The following is a 16,711-nucleotide window of genomic DNA, read 5'->3' as shown; positions in this document are numbered from 1 at the left end:
GGCTATAAAGTTATTACCAGTATCTTAGAATATCAATATCAATATTCACGAGTAACGAATATGACTTTTTTTTCAACTTGAAACACACTTCCCTCATTATATGAATGACAATAACAAACGAGTTCATTTTGTTCATATCGCTGATGCATGAACAAATTCGCTATAATGAATGAATGCGGCATTGAGTGGGGTTCATAACTTCGCTGATATTTATACTTCAAATATCAAAAGCAACAAATTGATATTCATCACATTCGAAATGATATTCGTTCTGGCAGTGAATTTTCCAAACACGGCATCCGGCAGCTGCAAAGCAACACGGGTTCATAAAACGTTTGGATAGAGACAAGCGAGAAACCGCGAACGATCCCTAAACGCTGTATTTATTGTATCGCAAGCAGCAATACAATAAAAGTTCGAACTAAATAAAAATCATCCGCACGCAGCAGCCTCAGGTTAAAAGTAAACAACAGCGGATATTCATTTAGCTAAAATGAGATTCAATTCTGACGTCTCGAATTATCAATATGAAAATGACACTGGGTGAAAAAATAACCTTAAAAACATATTGAAGAACAAAAATTCATTTGCTCATATTCACTGGTTGTCTGGATCTGTCATTTTGATTTTCGTTTAGAGTATATAGGTTTTCGATGCAACCTAACCCGAAAATCTATGTATTTGAGCTTAGCTAAGACGATTTCTTTCAACACTGGTTATTACACACAATGTTCCGGACAACGTGATAACGAAGGAGATAATGCTATTTTTATCTATAATATTCTTTTGTAGTCATAGATTGATTTGACGCAGGCTTATATTAGGCTGTCAAAGAAGTTCTGCGGTATTTCCACGAGGTGTCGTTGTAAGCGCGTAGTTCTAGTTGTATTCATTGTATCGAGTCATACTATAGCTTGTTGGAAAGGTATAATATAGTCCTTGACAGTGTTTTGTTTGGTTAAGTCGTTCGTGAGTTATTGTGTCGCAAATATGGAGCAAAATAAAGAGAAAATCCGACATATTTTACAGTACTACTATGACAAAGGCGGTTGGTAAATGACTGGACTAAGCGTACCATCGGTACTTCGCGTACCTGCAGGCATAAAATAGACCCCATTCGTGGTCCTTAGCTTCCTGTCCAGTAACTCCTATCCCTACCTCCCCGTGGTACCGGCTGGGGTACGAGTAATCATAGTGAAGATCGGGTAACCAACCCCGGTGGGATCTTGGTCGTATGCTGACAGGGAAGGGGGCCTATCCGAGCGTCTGTTCACCATGGAGGTGCGGCTCAAAACAGCGTCTGATCCCCATGTTAGGGGCGGCTGATCACTGTCTTCGTGCCAGCGGGGACTCTAAAAAGAGCTGTGCACGACGGTCCTCCGGCGAGACAGGGGGTTGGTGCAGGCCCTGCAAGCCATCCGTAAAAACAAAACGCACAGGAAAATTCACAAAGAAATTCGAGACAGGACAATCGGACTAGACCTACGCAAAGAACACGGACTAGAGATTGGAAACTCGGAACATGGAACTGCAAGTCTCTCAATTTTCTTGCGAGCACCCGAATTCTTTCGGAAATATTGAGAGCCCGCAATTTCAACATCGTAGCGCTGCAGGAGGTGTGCTGGAAAGGTTCGATGGTGCGATCGTTCCATGGTGGATATACCATCTATCAGAGCTGCGGCAACACACACGAGCTGGGTACAGCTTTCATCGTGATGGGGGAGATGCAAAAACGGGTGATTGGTTGGTGGCCGATCAATGAAAGAATGTGCAGATTGAGGATGAGAGGCCACATCTAGCTAGCACCGATGACGATAAAGAAGAATTCTACGCGCAGCTAGAGCGTGAATACGATCGCTGCCCAAAACACGACATCAAAATCGTCATCGGTGATTTGAACGCTCAGGTCGGCCAGGAGGAGGAATTCAGACCGGTAATTGGTAGGTTCAGCGCCCATCAGCGAACCAACGAAAACGGCCTAAGACTTATCGACTTCGCTGCCTCCAAGAACATGGCCATACGTAGCACCTTCTTCCAGCACAGCCTCCAATACCGTTACACCTGGAGATCACCACAGCAAACAGAAACACAAATTGACCACGTTTTGATCGACGGTCGGCACTTCTCGGATATCATCGACGTCAGAACCTATCGTGGCGCTAACATCGATTCAGACCACTACCTGGTGATGGTCAAACTGCGTTCTAAACTGTCAGTCGTCAATAACATAAGACACCAGCGCTCACCACGGTACCACCTACGACGACTACAGGAGCCGAACGTTGCTGCAACATATTCGCAGCGTCTTGAAGCTGCGTTACCGGGGGTAGACGAACTGGATGCTGTTCCCCTCGATGAATGCTGGAACTCCTTAAAATCAGCAATTAGCAGCACAGCAGAGACCGTCATCGGGTATGAACAACGAGGACAACGGAACGAATGGTTTGACGACGAGTGCCGAGCGCTCCTGAACGAGAAGGATGCAGCACGCGCAGCCATGCTGCAACGAGCGACTCGACAAAACGTGGAACGATACAAACTGAAGCGAAGGCAGCAAACACATCTCTTTCGGGAAAAAAAGCGCCTGGAAGAGAAAGAGTGTGAGGAGATGGAGCTGCTTTATTATTCTCCAGAATCGCGGGAGTTCTTCAAGAAACTAAGCGCCTCGCACAAAGGCTTTGTGCCACGGGCCGAAATGTGCAGAAACAAGGAAGGAGGCATCTTGACGAACGAAAGCGAGGTGATCGAAAGGTGGAGGCAGCACTACGATGAACACCTGAACAGCGCGCAGACAGGAGACTAAGACGGCGTTGAGGAAGACTACACCGGTGCAATGAACAACGACGACGTACCTCCCCCGACGATGGGTGAAGTTAAGGAGGCCATTAATCAGCTCAAGAACCACAAAGCAGCTGGTAAGGATGGCCTCGTAGCGGAGCACTTCAAGGGAGGTCCGAGAAAACTTGTAGAGTATATGCACCGGTTGATAGTCAGGATCTGGGACACAGAACAGCTACTGGAGGAGTGGAAGGACGGGGTAATCTGCCCCATCTATAAAAAAGGCGACAAGTTGGATTGTGGGAACTATCGTGCCATCACAATCCTGAATGGTGCCTACAAAATTTTGTCTCAGATCCTCTTCCGCCGCCTATCGCCAATAGTAAGTAGATTTGTGGGAAGTTATCAGGCCGGATTCATGCCCGGTTGCTCGACGACGGACCAGATTTTTACACTGCGGCAGATCCTCCAAAAGTGCCGCGAGTATCAGGTCCTACACACCACATCTTTGTCGACTTCAAGGCCGCATATGATACAATCGACCGACGACAGCTATGGAGGATCATGGACGAACACGGCTTTCCCCGAAAGCTGACAAGACTGATTCAGGCAACGATGAACGGTGTGCGGTGCAGTGTGCGGATCTCAGGTGAGCTGTCGGAATCATTTGAGACTCACAGGGGACTTCGACAAGGCGATGGAATCTCCTGTCTGCTCTTCAACGTGGCGCTGGAAGGTGTTATGCGGAGAGCGGGCTTCAACATGCGGGGCACGATTTTCAACAAGTCTAGTCAGTTTATCTGCTTCGCCGACGACGTGGACATAATCGGAAGAACACATGCGACGGTAGCCGACTTGTATACCCGACTGAAACACGAAGCAGGGCTGATTGGGCTTGGGATCAATGCGTCTAAGTCTAAATACCTGCTAGCTGGAGGGACTGATCGCAACAAAGTTTTTCTTGGTAGTAGTGTTGTGATCGACGGCGACGAGCTCGAGGTGGTAGAGGAATTTGTCTACCTTGGCTCGTTGATAACAACTGACAACAACAACAGCCGTGAAATTCGAAGACGCATTGTCAATGGAAGTCGTGCCTACTATGGGCTCCGCAAATCCTTGAGGTCCAACAAACTCCGACCCCGTACGAAGTGTACCATGTACAAATCCCTAATTCGACCGGTTGTTCTCTATGGGCACGTAGAATGGACGATGCTTGAAGAGGACTCACAAGCGCTTGGAGTTTTCGAACGCCGAGTGCTCAGAACAATATACGGTTGTGTACAGGAAAGAGGAGTATGGAGAAGGAGAATGAACCACGAACTGGCGCAACTCTACGGCGAACCCAGCATTCAGAAAGTCGCCAAGGCTGGACGAGTGCGATGGGCAGGGCATGTTGCAAGATTGCCGGACAGCAGCCCTGCAAAGATGGTGTTCGCATCGAATCCGGTAGGAACAAGAAGGAGAGGAGCCCAGCGAGCGAGGTGGTTGGACCAGGTGGAGCAGGACTTGGCAAGAATCGGTGCAGCCGGGAGTTGGAGAACTGCAGCCATGGATCGGGACTATTGGCGAAAAATTGTGAGGAAGATCTAATCTTTCAATGGGATGTAGTATCATTATAAATAAATAAAAATGACAAACAAAAATGCATCTCAAGCTGCCAATTAAATTTGTGCAGTTTATGGACCCGATACAGTTTCCATTTCCACCGCACAACGATGGTTTCAACGTTTTCGTTCTGGTGTAGAGGTCGTCGAAGATGCGCCACACTCCGGAAGGCCTGTCGTCGAAAATTGCGACAAAATCGCTGAATTAGCCGAGAAAGACCGGCATAGTAGCAGCCGTAGCATCGGCCAAGAGCTGGGGATAAGTCATCAAACCGTTATTAACCATTTGAAGAATCTTGGATTCACAAAGAAGCTCGATGTATGGGTGCCACACACGTTGACGCAAAAAAACATCTTTGACCGTATCGACGCATGTGAATCGCTGCTGAATCGCAACAAAATCGACCCGTTTCTGAAGCGGATGGTGACTGGCGATGAAAAGTGGGTCACTAACGACAACGTGAAGCGCAAACGGTCGTGGTCGAAGCCCGCTGAAGCGGCTCAAACGGTGGCCAAGCCCTCATTAACGGCCATGAAGGTTCTGCTGTGTGTTTGGTGGGATTGTCAAGGAATAATCTATTATGAGCCGCTTCCCTATGGCCAAACGCTCAATTCGGACTTGTACTGCCAACAACTGGACCGCTTGAAGGTAGCACTCATGAAGAAGAGGCCATCTTTGATAAACAGAGGCCGCATTGTCTTCCATCAGGACAACGCCAGGCCACACACTTCTTTGGTGACGCGCCAGAAGCTCCGGGAGCTCGGATGGGAGATTCTTTTGCATCCGCCGTATAGTCCGGACCTTGCACCAAGTGACTACCACCTGTTTTTGTCCATGGCGAACGAGCTAGGTAGTCAGAAGTTAGCCACAAAAGAGGCCTGTGAAAATTGGCTATCCGAGTTTTTTGCCAATAAGGAAGCGAGCTTCTATAACAGGGGTATGGCATCTCTATATTATGAAGTTGGCATCTCGTTGGGAACAAGTCATCGAACAAAACGACGCATATTTGACTCAAAACAGATGATTGTAACTAATTTTATGAACAAATGAAAATTAAAAAAAAATACCGCAGGACGTTTTTGACAGCCTAATATTTGTGTAGGTCTTAACTATTTATGTTTAAAATGATACATGATGACTCTTTGTCTTTTTCTGCATGATTGAATAAACAGATGAAAAGGGTACTAATGGATTTAATGATATTTTTGTGTACATTTTTGAACAGAATGCGGTACCGAATTCTACCACGTTATGTCATCTCACCCGTTTAAAGGTTACAAGTTCATACAGGAAACGGTTTTTCCAGGGCATCCATTTGGTGTATCCAAAAAGAAAAGAATTACAGATTTTGAACCATAGAAAACTCAATTTAAATGCAATTACTACGCACAATCATAGTCCTATGTCAAGATCCCGTCCATGCCCCTAGGCTCAGACCCATCAACTTTTTTCAATTTGTATCCCCAATATATTCTCGAAAGACGAAATCGTTTGTTAACAGGTAATCCCTATAGGAGCGCTATCCTCTACGCTATCAATGTTCACTGAAAAACAAATTTACAATAAGATTTCTACGATCAAAAATCGATCGAAAAGATCGATTTTCAGATGTTTTGGAGTACAAAGAATAGATTCAAAAAATCTAAAATAGGAGAGGAAAGGATCGATCTTATGAATGTCGATGCAAGATCGCCCAATCCTAGTTCAAACGTTGTTTTATTGTCTAGTACTAAATTCATTTTCTAATGACTTTTTGATACAGTCAACGTTGGTAGGTTAAAAATATACTCAAAAAAATTTCAGACCGAAATTTTTATTATTTTTAAAGTTATATCTAATATAAGAGAGCGCGCAGTAGTGTGTGTGAAAGGGTGTGACAAAACTTTAAACGCGTTTTTCTCAAAACCATGTTTTCGAAATTTCGGGGAAGCACTGACTAAAAAATATTCAACCGATTTGGCTAAAAAATTTACCCGTTATTCTAGATATACATAAAGTTACGTATTTAACTTATAAAACATTTATTTTTTTAAATAATAAACTGTTTTATTTAAACAATTTATCAAAAAAAAAAAATTATTTTGAGAACTTTTTTTACGAGTCCGCCATTTTGTTTTAGTTTTTTTTTGTTTTATGTATATTACAAATTAGTTCATCAAAATAAAGTCTGCAGAATAATAATCTTTTTAAATTTTTTATTTCAGATGACTTCGGAAGGCTGTGTGCTTCCCCGAACCAGCTCATCTTCTTTCCAAGGACTCCACTCTGAAGTCAAATGTTAAAAACAAATTTATGAAAAAAATTTTTTTTTCTATATTTTAAAACATTAATAAAAACATGTAAAATTTTCAAAACAATCGCATTTTATTTTCTTGTCAAAAAAAAATTATGAAAAAACGTCAAAATTTCGGTGGTCACACCGTAATGAATTGTCACATGCCTCATTTTCAATTTTTCATGTTGACCCCTCTATGTAGAAATCAAAGGCGTAGGCCTAATTCAATTTCTTTTCTACGAAGTTCCTCAAAATAGCTGGGACTACAATATTGTCGTACTAAGTTTACCTATAAGAATGTTAGGTTTCTGATTCTACCTAAAATTTTGATCATCCCGATTTCCATAACATAAAAATGAGCACTCCGTCATATGTGAAAAATTTGATTGTTTTTGTCTAGAAAATAAGAGTCCAGATCTAAATACAGATTTCCACTTAAATTTTTTTGTCGGATACCACTTTTCACACCACTTGTATAAACCGTGTTATTCTATCACATAGTATAATCATATGACACGATAAAGTTAGTTTGCATTCAAAAAATTATAATTCTTGATATGCTTAACACGATGGCCCCGATTTTTTCTTGTTGCGCTTTCCATTCAGCGCACATCAAGAGCGTTTGCACAATATCAGTGTCGGTCTTAGTGCACAATGTTCCAGGAGATGCAATTAAGTGGAAATTAGCATTTAGCTCGACAGTTATTCTCTAGACAAAAGCTGTCTTCGACAAAGTTGTTACATATAATAAAGCGCTCATTTTCATGTTATCCAAAATAGGGTGACAGTTGTCAGTATAAATAAGCTTGGCGACAGGGATTTTTACAGTCAGATCTAGTACTGCCACACTGAAATAATACAACTAAACAGGTTCGTGTATTGGTAAAATACTGTCAGTTTGAATAGGCAGCTAAATAATAGCTTTTATAAGATATTCAATTTGATTTGAATTCGACTTAGCGAATAATAAGATAGGTCCAATAAAGCCACTTAATTCCAGTTGTACCGCAAAGGGAACAGAAGTGTAAAATAAAATTATTCCAAGATATTAGCCGATCCAAAGTACATACTGAATTTTCTATGTTCCGTTTAGAAATCAACAATCCTGCCCTAACACAGGGTGACCAAAATTTCCGATGAAATAAAAAATCTAACTTTCTTATCATAATAGATAGAGATAAACATATTTCGACAATGTTGTGGCCCCAATTACTTTAAAGAACTTTGTAGAACAAATATTTTTTCTATCTTTTAATATAATCGATTTAGCGCTTTTTTTGTGGATTGCATTAGGGTGACCATGAGAAAGCCTTTTTTTGCTCCAACTTTTATATTTCAAATTCTTCTTCAAAACTGTCTTCGTACGACTTTTAGAGCTTATAAATTCCAACATTTTTTGATGCCCACATTGTTGTGTAGCTCAGAACATTAATGCGATGGCGTCAGTTTGATGCACTGATTGCAATATCAGAGACATCAGCGCGTGAGTAATTTGGTCACGTCCACAGCTCAGTCCGAAACGAATACATGTGATGGCGCAAAACAAGGAAGAACAAGCGATGTTCATTGTTTCGTATCTAGAACGATACAGAAAGTTTGCCTTTCCTTCCTTTCCTTGTTGAATTAAAGAGACTAGCCTTTAAAAAGGCCCTTGGAAAACTTTACTCTTTCCTCATATTACTCCTCCACCCCCATTGCCTTGAGAAAACCATTCTATCCCTCGCCGTCCAGCTCGCCCAGCAACGGTGTTGTCTAGTCGGTGTCCTCGTGAAGAATGAAGTTTGCCTCAGCAAGATCCACTGTTTATACTCTAGGCAAATATTCCCCTTCGTTCTTCTTCTTTCCCTTTGTTCACGGAGACTTTACATCTTACGATTTCCCCTTCGTTGCTCATCGACAAGTTGTTCGTTATTGACAGCTCTGTTCGGGAAAGCACACAAATGGACAGAACAAATGTATGAGGAAATGGGAATGCTTCCAATTTTCATCAATTTAATTAATTTAATAATTTCATAATAAATAATAATAAATAATTTCATAATTTCATAATAAATAATCAATTTGGGATTGTTATGTATAGCATATCAAACAAATCTTAGGGAATTACCGATTCGTTTGGTATGTAAATCGCCACAATCCGGTCACGGCAAAAATAGTTATTAACGTTAATATTATTTCATAAAAACGTGACCTGTTTTCTGAATTGACACCCTTAATGAAAGACGTGGTTCTACGTCAAAATAATAGAGTGTTGAAAATCACACATCATGTATAGTGAAATATACTCTTTCAAATGCCGTCAATAAACTTTGTTTATGTTTGCCCCCGAAAAAATGACAAACAATTGAAGAGAGCGTTTTTTTTGGAAGAAATATATAAGAAATAGCTTTGAGTGAAGTTGAGATATTGACAAATTCTGAAGTTAGTCGGCACTTTCCTACCAAAAAACTTAATGTCGGCTCTAGGGACCGACACTGGACTTAACGTATCAATAGTGTATTCTATTCCTAGTCTGTTTAGTACATTTAGTAAAATAAAAACCAACGTTGACCACAAACGGAAAAAATTGAAATATGCAGTAAAAATATATTTTTCAGACCGATTGGCCTAAGGTGGACCATTTACCTGCCTTCGCTTATACACTGAATCCTTTTTTTTACGCGATGCGTGCGCGCAAAACAATCGCGTGTTCATATCACGCAAAGGAAAGTTCGTGTAAAGAAATAATCCAGTGTAGTCCGGTTGAATCCGTTGTATTTGAATTGTTTTGCAGTTTTCTTCGTTGTTGAATTTATTGAGTTGCGTAATTTATTGCAGATTCTTAGCAACCATTTGTTTTCCGTGACTTCCGCACAATTTTAATAAGTTCACGGCAGTAGCGAATTCATTGCTCAACTTTGCGGATCTTCAAAAATAGAATAAGAAATATGTCTTAACGTAGGCTGTATCATTTTTAGATTTGAAAACGAAACAATAAAAAGATACAAATTATATCTACTAAAACCAATATATAGTTACTAAAAATAATGCGTGTTGCATATTTCGCTCAAGTTATGGCAACCTTCAAGTTATGACAATATTCAAAGGGAATATTCTCATCAAACGGCGTCATCGGAAAGCTACCACAGCCGAGAACACAAAAGTTCAAAGTCCGGAACTGATTCACAACAAATTGATACAAGCTTTGCATAATCATAAATCATGCTCTGGGACACGGGCATCGAATGGAGCCCGTGACTGACGACGTTCCGCTCCAGTAGTGGTTTCAGTCCTCCCGCTCTCTCGCTGCCTGCCGCCCATTTCTCCGCCCTCGACGGTCATCCGTGTTCCGGGACCACACCACGGGTTCGATTGCACAACCGAGCGAAATGTTTATTAACTGGAAGCTACACCGGGCAATAAAAGTGGACCCCAACTCCGCTGTGCGCGGGCTTTTGTTCCCCGACATACCCAAATGTGCCCCTTTGCAGTAAGCCACCATAATAGGCATAACTAATATCTGTTATGGCATCAAAGAAGAGCGATGGAAATCACGACCGACATGCCATTTAGAGAAGCGCACCTTTGAACGGGGAGAGAAAGAGAGACAGAGATCAAGCGAGAGTAAGAAGGACCTTCCCGGCCGACCTCAGGCAGCACCTCCCACAACTATACGTTCCTCGCGCTAGACGTGGAGTCTGTTTCTGCGCGCCGGTCGAACAATCGATGAATTCGTTACGGGCGATTATCGGGCATGCATGCTGTTCGGCATGTTTTTCGGTCCATCGTTTGTTTGTTGGCTGATCGCGTTAGATAGGCAAAAGAGATGCTGTGCTCCCGCTTGTAGGAATAGTTGTCGAAGGAGCGATGGAATTCACAACATAAAAGCCGGTATGCAACCGGCGTTTTCACGTGTTTTGGAGCATCCACACGGCTCTTATGCTTTGCCGATAGTTATTGCCATTTCCCATGTATTCGTCACCACGGAAATAAGAAGACTAAATCTTTTTTTTTCCTAGATTTTGAATGACAGGAAACGTTAAGTACACAACCTTTCGGTGGACACGAGGAAGAAATATCCATAAATCCATGTCTGCAAGCAGTAACTCAACCTTAATGAGATGCACGCGAGATATCTCCGAAAGTCATTTTTGCAGCCTCAGACGCTAGGCTTCGTTTATGGATCTTCACTAGCTTTATTGGCCAATAAAGGCTAATGGGAATAATTTTCTCGGGGTCTCATTATCAAAATAACCCATTGTCTACGGGAACAGATTTCGGAATCAATTCGCGGATAAATGCTGCAATTTGGATGCGCCGAATCGATGGGATCGCGTCGTTACTGCAACAAGGTGGAAGCTTAATTCTTCGCTCGATGGAATTTGACCCCATTAGGGAAAGGGGGAAACGAAATCTAAACATCAGCTCATCAGTGGATGCGCAAAAAATCAACGAAGCCATAACAGAGTTTCGAATCAATTAGCAATAAATCACATGCCCATCTCGTTCCGTCGACCACTTTTCAGTGGTGCTGCTGATGTTGCTACCGCTAGTGGTGGTTATGTTGGGTCGTCTTTAAGACTTTGCGTGATTAGCGCCGCCATCGTTCGTTGCTGCATTTTGGTGTTGGTTAAGCGTGATGCTCAGCTACGATCAAAATTCCCTCATGGCAATTAATGTATAATTTATGGCACAAGCAATGCTTCAGGATTGTTGCGCTCGCTTTCGAAAGATAAATAAAGGGAAGACAGTATTTAAAATATGAGTGGGCATGCTCTGCACACCACGGAAGCGTTGTGTTTTTATTTCTGGAAATAGTTACTTTCTTCTGTGAAAAGTTGTTATAAGAACGATGAAGGGGCGCCCCACTAACAGATATCTGGCGAATGGGCGCGATTTGACTGAATCGGAAATAACACACGATTGGCGACTAGCAGCCCCCTCCTTATTACGGCCATTATCAAATCGAGCTATCAATTACACGATATTAAACCACCATTAAGGAGCTGTACGGTATGAGAGGCCAGCTGCAGCACGGCAACTCGTGCCTTGGGAGAGCTCCAACATGATGATAGTGTGGTAAAACTGTTGTTAACACGTTTTTATTTCTCACCTCACTCACAATTGCTGGTTTGGTGGCAAAGCACACGAGCCCTCGCCAAACGGAAAAGTGCTCCACACAAATTCATTCTGATCATCCTCTGATGTGCGCCCTCGTTTGTGCAACGCAATCTTGAGCAGATTGGACCGAAGTCAGGTGGGCCCCCTATTAGTGAACGTTTCCCATGCCACCAAGGGATACCAGGGCTCCAAGTCAAGGTGCCTGAGAACTGTGGAGATCCCAAGTGTGATTCGGATTTTATTAGAACTTATTGCCGGTAGCGAGCTCATTTGCACCATCGCTACTGATTGTGGAGCACGTTATGGATGCTAAATTAGGCACGATTTCAATTATTGGTGGGTGAGTGTAGTAAATTGTCTTTCGTTCCGTTGGTTCGCCACAACGTTCTTGTGGGATATGCTGTTAGATTCTCACGTTGGGTTTGCAGCGTTCCATATGTTGGACGAAAAATAGGTGAGCAGCTCGTGTAGAGTAACAGGTTTAATAAAAATGCATAAATAAATGGGTCTCTGAATGTAATTACAGATTTTCTGTTTATTTTGGGTTAACGATCTCGGAGGTGTGTACCGGAGCGGATCGGAAATATTTTCTGGGAATCGTTCGGCTTGAATGGGAATCAGACACGATACTCGTGACGCGTTGTTGAATTTGGAATAATCTGCGTAAAAAATTCTAGGAACAATAAGGTCAATACAACAATCGTACATCTGTACACTGAATGAGCCTAATCAAATGAATCAAATGGGAATAAAAAAATGGTAAATATAATGATAATGTTCCTCAATTTATCCTTATATCAACTTCCAAGCTTAATCAGTTATCATGTAGACAATTACTGAGATAGTATTTGTGATTGTATTGGTCTGGAATTAACAACAAAATTACAGCTTTAATAATTTTCACATAATGTTCGGTAATCCAGCCCAGATACATGATCAAACTCAAGCGTAATTCTAGCTGACAATTCAGACTGTTCATCTTATTTGAAACATTTGAAACAGTTCCCAGTCATAATTAGTATTAATAAGTCGGCTCCATTCAACTTGATTCTGGGTTGCTTGTCGCCAAGATTCTAGGCGTCTTATCACTCGAAAGTCACCTTCGATCTAGTCGATCAAGTCATCATGTACGCTGTACTGTAGAGTAGTGCGGGGCAAAGGTGCGCACGGGGGAAAAGTGCGCATTGGCCTTTTTGTAACAAGCGAGCATGAAATTCGGCAATAGTGTATTCGTTTGACACTTTATTACACCAGCTGCTCACACATATAAACATGATACATTTCATGAAAGTGGCAAAAAGTTATGTGGTAAGAAGAGTTTTGCGTTATTTTGATCTATTTTTTTTTCAATTTTGGGAATGGCGATTTAGTTACCTAAAGTAACAGGAAAGTTCGAAACTACACTGTCTAGGAAACTTTCATTCTGTAGTAGATGATAGTGCGTATTCGTTTTTGTGAAAAAGTTCTAGATATTTTTTCTGTAATCCGATTAGTTGAAAAATTGCTTGTGGGGCAAAAGTGCGCAGTGGCTGTGGGGCAAAAGTTCGCACCGTCGTTTTGCTCTGAAAAAAACAATAAAATGTTTTCAACCAAATTTTTAACAGGACCCACAAGAATAAAGCTCATTAAAAGAAATGTACTCCAGAATGCCCGAAATGGCCCGACAGAGGCTTCGGGGGGGAGTCTTGAAACGTCAGATTGCGGAAGTCCATGGTATTTCTGAATCAGCTCTGAGGAAGGGGCTCATATCAGTAAGTGATTTATGATTTGGATCATCTTTTTTTGATATTTCTACTTCTGCTGGGATGTACCAGTGAGCACCTAGGGCGGTTCAGATGATATGGCGAACCATTGCAGAGCACTGGACAAAGATTTCTACGGTATGACTGTCATAGATTCACGGCGCCTGGCGTTTGATTTTATGGAAGCTAACAACCTCCAGCACGAATTCAACAGAAGTGGCAAGAAGGGATTGGGTTCCTAGGGAACATCATCTGTCTCTTCGAACCACAACAGCGCAACGAAGTAACAGCGCTCCAAGGCAAAGCATCGGAATCGCCAGAACCGAAATCCAACATGAGAAAAAAAATGCTTAAAAATAATTCAAAATGAATTTCAAATGAAAAATGTTTTTTATTTTCAATTCAATAACGGTTATGTTTCGTTTATGTTTATGTTTTCACAATGGCCTTCAAATAAATGTTGTTTTTTTGGCGAACTTGATTTGTTAATATATATAGTTACAATTTGGTAAGTAAACTGGATTTTATTTGCTTTTATTTCAAGAGTTATTGGAAGACAACAGCGCACCTTTGCCCCGCACTATTCTACTTCTCTATTTCTACGGAAAAAATATGATCTAAATGAAATTACTGAAAGCAGCGCTTTATCATCATTCATCATATATTTCAAAAATTACATACTAGTAGTCACAAATCTAGATATATGGAAAACATGGATGGTTTAGTCACTGACTGGGCTTTGTTGGCCAATGGGTAGTACTAACAACATTATTCAATAATAGAGTTCTTGGTTCAGGTCATTTGATTATTGATCTGTATTCAACTATCTTTTTCAAATCATTCCTTATGTTTTTGGTAAACGTATTAAGAAAAAAATAGTAGCAGAAAGCAAAGTCGAAAATTTTAGGTGATTTTTGAAACACTGTAACCAGGGCCCGAAATCTTCGACCGTGAAAAATGAAGACCGACTCTACTCTCAGTAGCTCCGCTTCGACTAGAACTGCTTCGGCAGTCACCGCCAACAAAAAAAAAGACGGGTGGGTAATGTCGGGGACATAACCGGAGTGACGTAGGACTATACAAAGGGGACAGTTTTTTTCTAAATATATATTTTAAACATATTGTTTTATTTTCTTCTCCTACGTGAATACCTATCTATCTAACTGAAAAATGGATTAGTTTACTATTTACTCTTTATGAACATGTTGGGAGTTCTGAAATGAACCTTTAGTGTTGTGTTTTTGCCTTTTTTTTTACAAACTTTCTCATTTTTTTCTCACTGTCTTATAGTTGATTCTTGATTTTTTTTCCGAAGGCTTTGTACTTATTAAATGTTCAACGCCGGGCATCTTTTGGCGTATGCACATATCGTACAATCAAGATGATGGCTGTGATAGGGAATGCATAGGTGGTCATCAGCTCATTCACTACCATATATTTTACTATTGAGCACATTACCGTACTTTATGCTGTGGTTTGGGAGACGAATGAATTGTAAGATTTGTAGTCTCCGCAAACAAAGTAAATAAAAATGAAAAAGAACTGAGGTTTTGGAGACGAACTCTACGATCTGTCGAGAAATAAGGTATAAGCGTTCTGAAAAACCAACAGTAAATACAGGGACGGAGCAGCAGGAAATGCATAGCTTATCATATTGCTCCTTAGTTATGTTTCTATACAATGCAGATGTAACGTCAGTCAATTTTCAACATCAGTTATCAACCAAAGAAAGCAGTTCTTGCTACCGAGAAAATTCGTTAATGTCATCCTGCATACAATGTGTTGTAATTTAAAGCCACTTTTAATTCGGAGACCATGTATGGGTTTGTGAAAACTGAATGATCAATTTAAAAGACCTCAACCACCAATAAGTTCAAAAACAAGCATAAACAAAATAATTCAGTTCATATTATATGTCATATTTTGTCACTTTAGAATGCATTGGTATTATGAAAAACTTTTAATAACTCTTCTTTGAATGGTTTAATGGCCCTGAAAAGCGCCGTGTTTTACGGTGGCTGGTTTTGCCACCAAAGCAGTCTGTATAAACAAACTTTTTCCTTCTTCTAACTGCTGCCGTTTTGCGATTGCGTTTGCCACTCGCTGAAACTAGTTGTTGCCACCGAACCGAATGTGCTCTGTTCTGTAGGCGTTTTCTTATTATTGTGAGCAGCTTTGCAAGCCAACTCGAGCACTCCGGCGGCCGAAATTCTAAGTATACCTACTGGTGCTCTGGCACCAATCCGTTGATGCGATGTGATGTGAAACGATGCCATACAACCACACTGATTTACGGTTTGAAAGAGAATGATATATTTCTCAGCGGATCCGCGCGTTTTGTACTTTAGCGGTACACGCTCACAGGATAGAGACAAATCAGCAGACTCAGCCAAAGGGGCGAGTCCAACGAGACGAACGAATGAGCGTTAAAAGGCAGCGATGGCAAAAAAATATATTCAAGGTGCTACTGACATTCAACCGATTCGGACGTGTTTTTAGCGCCCTTGTAAAAGAGTACGGAAAAATAGGAGTTTTCTCGCACAACTAATCAAATGCTTAGAGCAGCCTTTCTGAAGGCTTGATTAGTCCTAAATACAACTTGATTTTCAGCATCGCAACCCGAGGATAGCAGAAGAGGATATCAGCAAACGTTCACTGCGGTGGCGGTGCTCACCGGTTCGCCGGAAAAAGCGCGCGCTTTTTCGGCATCACGCCCCTTTCTGGATCGGCGGAAGCCGTTCGAAAGGCATAAGCTGTGTGATAGTGACTAGTTTTTGGTAGTGATAATTATTAATAATATTTTAAAATATATCCGCATACTGACGGTGAAGTGAAGAAAAATTCTAAAACGATAATTTTATAGTGAATCGCTCGCATTCTTTCGAGCACATTGTGGTTCTTATAAGTGCTTTCAAAAACATAGTGCAAATTTCTTGTTACATATCCGCAAGTGATTAGCCCAATATTCAATTTTTCATAAAGTGCTCTGCAAAAGAAAAATCTTTTCTCCGGCTCAATCAACATGGCTTCCAGTAGCTCAGGGCCTCCGAGAGGCCGGGCTACAAACCTCTATGAAGGTAAGCCAACCGAAGCCACCGCTCCACTTTGGGCGGACCCATCGAATGGCAACCTGCAGATACTGCTCTTGAGGGCTACAGGAGACAAGGCTCTCCCATCCAACCCCTTCGTAGTCAGCAAGACTATAACGTCG

The 16,711-nt window shown here is 41.4% G+C and overlaps 1 protein-coding gene across 1 annotated transcript in view; it reads right to left on the bottom strand.

The window, feature by feature from the left end:
- The window catches only part of LOC129765563 (uncharacterized), a 120,488-nt gene extending 104,279 nt beyond the window's left edge, over window positions 1-16,209 (bottom strand). The window contains exon 1 of the mRNA XM_055765967.1: window positions 16,175-16,209. Coding sequence (XP_055621942.1) covers window positions 16,175-16,209 — 35 coding nt within the window. The remainder of the gene's footprint in view (window positions 1-16,174) is intronic.
- Window positions 16,210-16,711: the final 502 nt, after the last annotated feature.

Source organism: Toxorhynchites rutilus, chromosome 2 (genome assembly GCF_029784135.1).
Source record: "Toxorhynchites rutilus septentrionalis strain SRP chromosome 2, ASM2978413v1, whole genome shotgun sequence".
In the NCBI taxonomy this organism is placed as follows: Eukaryota; Metazoa; Arthropoda; class Insecta; order Diptera; family Culicidae; genus Toxorhynchites; species Toxorhynchites rutilus.
This window is presented reverse-complemented; position numbering and strand designations above follow the sequence as displayed.